The following is an 8,971-nucleotide window of genomic DNA, read 5'->3' as shown; positions in this document are numbered from 1 at the left end:
CACACACACACACACACCACATCACAAGCCAAAAACCAACACACATTCTTGAATTGAACAACTGAATGTTTAGTTTTAGGATACTTCTTTTGCACTGGTGAGCTGCAACTTCCATATTCGCACATGTATATATGAGTGGGCTTTCATGTGCATGACCCTGTTTTTACCTGCCAAGTAGGCAACCACACTCCACTTTCAGGAGCGTGCATGGTAGGTATGTCCTTGTTTCCATATTCCACCTAACTCTGACATGATATTGTGCATACACATTCAAAAGATGAGAGTTCAGGAACTAGCGGGTCTTTACTTATGTTGACATGGGGGAAAGGCAAAGTATCCACCTTTGAACCCATCAGGCGCTGTGACTGGGGTTCAGACCCAGACCCTCAGAAAACATAAAGAAATTCTTCTTCTTCTGCATCTGTAAACTGCAGGTCTCATGTTCCCCCACATTTAAGAATGGGATTTTATGTGTATACCGTTTTACCTGGTGAAGTGGACAGCTATACTCTGTTTTTAGAGGTATGCATGCTGGGTAAGTTCTTGTTTCCACAACTGACTGAACATTGACATGGATTACGGGATCGTTAACATGCGGATCTGATCTTCTGCATGAGCGTTCACATGAAGCGGGTTCAGACACTAAGAGGGTTTGTGTATCTGGGAGAAAGGAAACATACTGTGACGATATCACCTTAGCGGATGCGACAGCAGTCGATGATTAATGAAAAATGACTTAACTGTGACGGTCTGGACATGTGTGTAGGGACTGGAATGAGGGACTTCCTACCAACGGGTAAACAACCTTCGGTTTATCTTCTTTGTCAAGACGTTGATCTAGCTTCCAACATGATTTAATCTAACATTCAAGTTACGATACACATACCTACCCTTAACCTAGCAGGTACGAATAATCAGGATTCAAACCCAGGACTCTCAGAATCAAAGAAATAAAGGGGAAGCACAGAAGGCAAGGAGCAGACACCCACCTTCCTGCCACCTCCACACAGTGATGTTATGCTCTTCCTCCAAGTCCACCGTCAGCAACATCTTCCCCGTGCACGAAAAGTCCAGAGAACAGATGCCTCCAGAGTGATCTCCCTGCAAGATGGACAACGTTTCCTTGGTGATGGCATCCCAGATGTGCACAGCCGGAGGGTTTCCAATCTGCGCCGTGGCGACGGTGCTCTTGAACTTGGGGTGCTGGTTCACTGTCAGGGTGATGATGTCGTCGGTGTGTTTCAGGTAGAAGGACTGCATGCCTGTTGAACCAAGAGACAAGGCACAGCCGAAAATATAGTTCCAGTCACAGACATCACAAAACAGAACCCTACAAAAAATATTATCACTGATAAGAAACCAAAGTCTAAGCACTTTACAAACACAGTCCTTTGCACAACAGGCAGCCTGCTTGGATACAGCTGACTGATGGCTGCCGTTAGGTGCATAGCATTCATTTCAAACATGTAAGTACAGAAAATATACATCACCCAGCAGAACATACACACGTATATATAGAAATATGCACACAAACACACATATGCACACGTATATACATACGCAACACACCTAGACCAGATACACAAACACACATGTGCGCACATGCACACACATACACAGAGTAACACACACACAAACACACACACACACACACACACATGCATGTGCACATTCACTCAAACACACACACCTACACACACACACACACACACAACACAAATGCACACATCTTCACATCTCTACACAGACAAGCACCACACTTGACAGGGCAGTGTAAACACATCTCACCAGAGGACAGATTCTGCACGATGCCGGCCCCAGCAGCATGGAATATGATGTCAGCACCATCGTTCACATAGTACAGGTTGCTACGGGCATCGAATCCACGGTAGCCATGGATGTACTCCAGCTCCAAATTCTGGAAGGAAAATTGAAAGAAAAATGACTGAAAAAGACCCTGCAAGAGATGAGTTATTTCTTCTTTTTTGTGATGGTCAGTCAGAATGTGATCCTTTTGTTCTGAAAAAAAAAAAAAAAAAAAAAATCACAAATTTATTGTAACATTACTTTTTTTGCAGTGAAAGATTAAGACTGTGAAATGACAATAGATCATATAAACATGATGACCTAGCAGAAGGTTTTTAATTTCTTATTTCAGTTTGGATATCTTTGTTTTTTTAATTTTTATTTTATTTTATTCAAACCAATTCAGTTCATTTGATCAATAAAATTTGCATTACTTTCCAAGACAATCCAGATAATTTTTGCTGCATAACTGAAAACTGTGATTATACCTTATGACTGAAATTATATGGCTGAGGTAGAGTGCATTATAGATACTCAGTATCATCACAATTATTATCAAACTCATAAGAAACCATTACACGGCAACGAAAAAAGACCGGCACATGACCGATCTTGTCAAACGCATCCTGAAAACTTGTGATTTCTTTCCTATTTTCTTCTACAAGTTTGATGTGTGCACTTTAAAAAAAAAAAAAAAAAGGTTTCAAGTTAATAAGAATGACTACCACATCGACACAGCAGGTCTGTGAACCCCCTAACTGCTGAACTTCAGTGTGGCATAAATCTAAAATGCAAGAATCTACTTCTTGTGTAATTTCAAGTGGTGTGACTGATTTTGCTGAACAAAGGTAATGCAGTTCCCAGGGGGAAATATCCAGACAAAAAGAATGTAGACCAAAATCCTGACCTGTAATCTCAGACTTATCTCAGTGACGCGACAGCCCTTCACGGACTAGTGTGTTTGTCAGCAGCAGTCAAGGGATTAATGTGACATGTGCACAACACAACACAATGATCAAAACTACTCCTCACCGTCACTTGTGTCATAAACAACACAATGATCAAAACCACTCCTCACCGTCACTTGTGTCATAAACAACACAATGATCAAAACCACTCCTCACCGTCACTTGTGTCATAAACAACACAATGATCAAAACCACCCCTCACCGTCACTTGTGTCATAAACAACACAATGATCAAAACCACTGCTCACCGTCACTTGTGTCATAAACAACACAATGATCAAAACCACCCCTCACCGTCACTTGTGTCATAAACAACACAATGATCAAAACCACCCCTCACCGTCACTTGTGTCATAAACAACACAATGATCAAAACCACCCCTCACCGTCACTTGTGTCATAAACAACACAATGATCAAAACCACCCCTCACCGTCACTTGTGTCATAAACAACACAATGATCAAAACCACTGCTCACCGTCACTTGTGTCATAAACAACACAATGATCAAAACCACCCCTCACCGTCACTTGTATCATAAACAACACAATGATCAAAACCACCCCTCACCGTCACTTGTGTCATAAACAACATGATGAGCAAAACCACCCCTCACCATCACTTGTGTCATAAACAACATGATAATCAAAACCACTCCTCACCGTCACTTGCGTCATAAACAACATGATGATCAAAACCACTGTTCACCGTCACTTGTGTCATAAACAACATGATAATCAAAACCACACCTGACCGTCACTTGTGTCATAAACAACATGATGATCAAAACCACCCCTCACCGTCACTTGTGTCATAAACAACATGATGATCAAAACCACCCCCACCGTCACTTGTGTCATAAACAACATGATAATCAAAACCACACCTGACCGTCACTTGTGTCATAAACAACATGATGATCAAAACCACCCCTCACCGTCACTTGCGTCATAAACAACATGATGATCAAAACCACCCCCACCGTCACTTGTGTCATAAACAACATGATGATCAAAACCACCCCTCACCGTCACTTGTGTCATAAACAACATGATGATCAAAACCACCCCCACCGTCACTTGTGTCATAAACAACATGATAATCAAAACCACACCTGACCGTCACTTGTGTCATAAACAACATGATGATCAAAACCACCCCTCACCGTCACTTGTGTCATAAACAACATGATGATCAAAACCACCCCCACCGTCACTTGTGTCATAAACAACATGATGATCAAAACCACTCCTCACCGTCACTTGTGTCATAAACAACATGATAATCAAAACCACTCCTCACCGTCACTTGTGTCATAAACAACATGATAATCAAAACCACCCCTCACCGTCACTTGTGTCATAAACAACACAATGATCAAAACCACTCCTCACCGTCACTTGTGTCATAAACAACACAATGATCAAAACCACCCCTCACCGTCACTTGTGTCATAAACAACATGATGATCAAAACCACCCCTCACCGTCACTTGTGTCATAAACAACATGATGAGCAAAACCACCCCTCACCATCACTTGTGTCATAAACAACATGATAATCAAAACCACACCTCACCGTCACTTGCGTCATAAACAACATGATGATCAAAACCACCCCTCACCGTCACTTGTGTCATAAACAACACAATGATCAAAACCACCCCTCACCGTCACTTGTGTCATAAACAACATGATGATCAAAACCACCCCTCACCGTCACTTGCGTCATAAACAACATGATAATCAAAACCACCCCTCACCGTCACTTGTGTCATAAACAACATGATGATCAAAACCACCCCTCACCGTCACTTGTGTCATAAACAACATGATGATCAAAACCACCCCTCACCGTCACTTGTGTCATAAACAACACAATGATCAAAACCACCCCTCACCGTCACTTGTGTCATAAACAACACAATGATCAAAACCACCCCTCACCGTCACTTGTGTCATAAACAACATGATAATCAAAACCACCCCTCACCGTCACTTGCGTCATAAACAACATGATGATCAAAACCACCCCTCACCGTCACTTGCGTCATAAACAACATGATGATCAAAACCACCCCTCACCGTCACTTGCGTCATAAACAACATGATGATCAAAACCACCCCTCACCGTCACTTGCGTCATAAACAACATGATGATCAAAACCACCCCTCACCGTCACTTGCGTCATAAACAACATGATGATCAAAACCACCCCCACCGTCACTTGTGTCATAAACAACATGATGATCAAAACCACCCCTCACCGTCACTTGTGTCATAAACAACATGATGATCAAAACCACCCCTCACCGTCACTTGCGTCATAAACAACATGATGATCAAAACCACCCCCACCGTCACTTGTGTCATAAACAACATGATGATCAAAACCACCCCTCACCGTCACTTGCGTCATCTTTCTCTTCTTTCCCCCGGAGGTGGCTGGCTCCACTTTCTTCACTTTGGGAGGTTCTGGGGCATTGCGACTCACAGCTGGCCTGTAACAAAACATTCATTTACTTTTTTGTGCGTGTGCCAAAATGGGTGGAAAGACAGCATTTAGAAAGTCATAAATGAGGCACAGTTTACAGTTAACCAATAAATAAAGTACTGAGATCAATGTAATAATTCTGCAGACTGATCATCTCACCTCCCAGGCAGGGATGTTGTGGTGTTTGCAATAAAAAGGTCTGATACATAAACATACATACTTATCAAAGTGCACCATTCAAGAACAAGAACAACCTTGTGCACCCACAAATACGCAAACAAAGACACCTGCATATGGTGTGTGTCCATCGAGATTGATGATGACCATCGTTGTCATCCAGCTGGGGGATGGGGGGAGGGTGGTGGTGGGGTGGGGGGATGCTCATGAATCTATCTGCATATGCACACCACATGACCAGCAAAAGATCAAGAAGCACATTAGTGAAAAAGCTGGTAGGCAGAATGGAGGAGATGTGTTTTGAAAGACTTTTTTTTTTTCCTAACTGAACTGGGGAATCCAATGTCAAACATTTTTCGTACATTCATGTTTTGAGTTGGATTTTTGTTTTTGCAAATCATACACACAACTGCAAAACTACCTATATGGATACCTTTTTTTAAACAATTTTTTTGGGTACATTTCTACAAAGAATTGCATGTCTTTATCAGTTTTCAAATTAGTTTTAAAAAAGAGATCAATATCAGGTCTGATTTCACTGTTCTTACTTGTCCACTTCATCCACATCCTGCAGATGGGGCTTGATGCCCTCTTTTTCCTGCACAGGGCTGGCATAGATCTTGGTGCTGTAATCAATCTTCTTCTCCCTCTCCACGTCACTGTCGTAACCTGGAGACCAAACAAAAAACAACAACAGAGAATGAATGAATGAATGAATGAAACTCATTAATAAAGGGCACATAGTAAAATTATTTTCACATTTTGTTAACTTCTTCCTCATAGTCTACGTCTTCCATTACAGAAATGTTCAAAGGAAACTTTGCAAGTAAATTTCTCTTCAATTTGTTACTCTCTTCCTCAGTGTCTGTGTCTTTCGCCACAGAAATTTCAGTGAAAACTTTTCCAGCATTCAGTCTGAACCTTCTTCCTCAAAGTTTAGGGAACATTATGAGTTGATAGTATCATATAGTCCAAAATACAGGATACCACATATAAACAGATATTCATGTGCCCATTATTACTTGAAACTGTGTCTTATTTATGTTTAACTCTTGAAATGGGGCTTTGGCCTTTCTTGAATGAAACACTCATCATTATCATTACCTTCTTCCTCAGATTTTGTGTTGGAAATCATCGCAATCATTACCTTCTTCCTCAGAGTCTGTGTCCGAAACATCACTATCATTACTTTCTTCCTCGGGGGAATCATCACTATCATTACTTTCTTCCTCAGGGGAATCATCACTATCATAACCTTCTTCCTCAGGGGAATCATCACTATCATTACTTTCTTCCTCAGGGGAATCATCACTATTATTACCTTCTCCTCAGGGGAATCATCACTATCATAACTTCTTCCTCAGGGGAATCATCACTATCATAACTTCTTCCTCAGGGGAATCATCACTATCATTACCTCCTTCCTAAAGGGAATCATCACTATCATAACCTCCTTCCTCTGGGGAATCATCACTATCATAACATTCATCAGGGGAATCATCACTATCATTACCTTCTTCCTCAGGGGAATCATCACTATCATAACTTCTTCCTCAGAGGAATCATCACTATCATAACCTTCTTCCTCAGGGGAATCATCACTATCATAACCTCCTTCCTCGGGGGAATCATCACTATCATAACCTTTGTCCTCAGGGGAATCATCACTATCATTACCTTCTTCCTCAGGGGAATCATCACTATCATAACTTCTTCCTCAGAGGAATCATCACTATCATTACCTTTGTCCTCAGGGGAATCATCACTATCATAACCTCCTTCCTCTGGGGAATCATCACTATCATAATATTCATCAGGGGAATCATCACTATCATAATATTCATCAGGGGAATCATCACTATCATTACCTCCTTCCTCAGGGGAATCATCACTATCATTACCTTCTTCCTAAAGGGAATCATCACAATCATAACATCCTTCCTCAGGGGAATCATCACTATCATAACCTCCTTCCTCAGGAATCATCACTATCATAACCTCCTTCCTCAGGGGAATCATCACTATCATAACCTCCTTCCTCAGGGGAATCATCACTATCATTACCTCCTTCCTCAGGGGAATCATCACTATCATAACCTCCTTCCTCTGGGGAATCATCACTATCATAACCTCCTTCCTCAGGGGAATCATCACTATCATAACCTTCTCCCTCAGGAGAATCATCACTATTATAACCTTCTTCCTCAGGGGAATCAACACTGTTATAACCTTCTTCCTCGGGAATCAACACTGTCATAACCTTCTTCCTCAGGGGAATCATCACTATCATAACCTCCTTCCTCAGGGGAATCATCACTATTATTACCTTCTTCCTCAGGGGAATCATCACTATCATTACCTTCTTCCTCAGGGGAATCATCACTATCATAACTTCTTCCTCAGAGGAATCATCACTATTATCACCTTCTTCCTCAAGGGAATCATCACTATCATAACCTCCTTCCTCAGGGGGATCATTACTATCATAACCTCCTTCCTCAGGGGAATCATCACTATCATAACCTCCTTCCTCAGGGGAATCATCACTATCATAACCTTCTTCCTCAGGGGGATCATTACTATCATAACCTCCTTCCTCAGGGGAATCATCACTATCATAACCTCCTTCCTCAGGGGAATCATCACTATGATTATCTTCCTCCTCAGGGGAATCATCACTATCATAACCTTCTTCCTCAGAGTTTGTATCATTATCTTCTTCCTCAGGGGAATCATCACTATCATGACCTTCTTCCTCAGAGGAATCATCACTATCATTACCTTCTTCCTCAGACTTTGTATCATTATCTTCTTCCTCAGTGGAATCATCGCTATCATAACCTTCTTCCTCAGGGAATCATCGCTATCATAAATGTCTTCCTCAGAGTCTGTGTCAGAATCACCATCACCTTCCTCCTCAGAGTCTGTGTCGGAATCATCGCTGTCACCCTGCACCCCTCCTCCTTTCTCCAGAGCGGACTGTCTGGCCCACACCATCACCGCTGTGTCCGCTCCCCCCAAGGAGATGAGCTTCTGTCCGTCTTTGGTCCAGCGCACGTTGGTCACGTGTGCGCTGTGGCCGGGGTACTTCTTGAACTTGGCAAACTTCCCCTGGACACCGTCCACACAAAGGATGAAGGGAAGGGTGGGGAATTAAAGGGTGACTAAGGTGTATGTATAGTCAGTGTGGTGAGAGTGGGGAGTGTGTGGGTGTGTTTGTGTGTGACTGAGTGATTGCGGAGGTCAGTGTTTGGTATGGTGTGGGTGGTGTGTGTGTGTGTGTGTGTGTGTGTGTGTGTGTGTGTGTGAGAGAGAGAGAGAGGGAGAGAGAGAGAGAGAGAGTGTGTGTGTGTGTGTGTGCGCATGTGTGTGTGTGTGTGTGTGTGTGAGCTTTGGCCTGAGAGAAAGAGAGGGAAACACTGAGACAGTATCTGTGTTTCGACTGTTTCTAATCAATCTATTTAAAGCTCTTTGTATAACACACACACATGCCCACACAAAGACACACACATGCACTGGACACACA

At 42.3% G+C, this 8,971-nt stretch overlaps 1 protein-coding gene across 1 annotated transcript in view; it reads right to left on the bottom strand.

The window, feature by feature from the left end:
- Window positions 1–8,971, bottom strand: part of LOC143280926 (echinoderm microtubule-associated protein-like 6) — a 41,483-nt gene that overhangs the window by 11,736 nt on the left and 20,776 nt on the right. The window contains exons 21-25 of the mRNA XM_076585710.1: window positions 8,355–8,556; window positions 5,994–6,114; window positions 5,179–5,275; window positions 1,789–1,918; window positions 990–1,262 (exon numbers count right to left, since the gene is read on the bottom strand). Coding sequence (XP_076441825.1) covers window positions 990–1,262; window positions 1,789–1,918; window positions 5,179–5,275; window positions 5,994–6,114; window positions 8,355–8,556 — 823 coding nt within the window. The remainder of the gene's footprint in view (window positions 1–989; window positions 1,263–1,788; window positions 1,919–5,178; window positions 5,276–5,993; window positions 6,115–8,354; window positions 8,557–8,971) is intronic.

Source organism: Babylonia areolata, chromosome 4 (genome assembly GCF_041734735.1).
Source record: "Babylonia areolata isolate BAREFJ2019XMU chromosome 4, ASM4173473v1, whole genome shotgun sequence".
Classification (NCBI taxonomy): Eukaryota; Metazoa; Mollusca; class Gastropoda; order Neogastropoda; family Buccinidae; genus Babylonia; species Babylonia areolata.
This window is presented reverse-complemented; position numbering and strand designations above follow the sequence as displayed.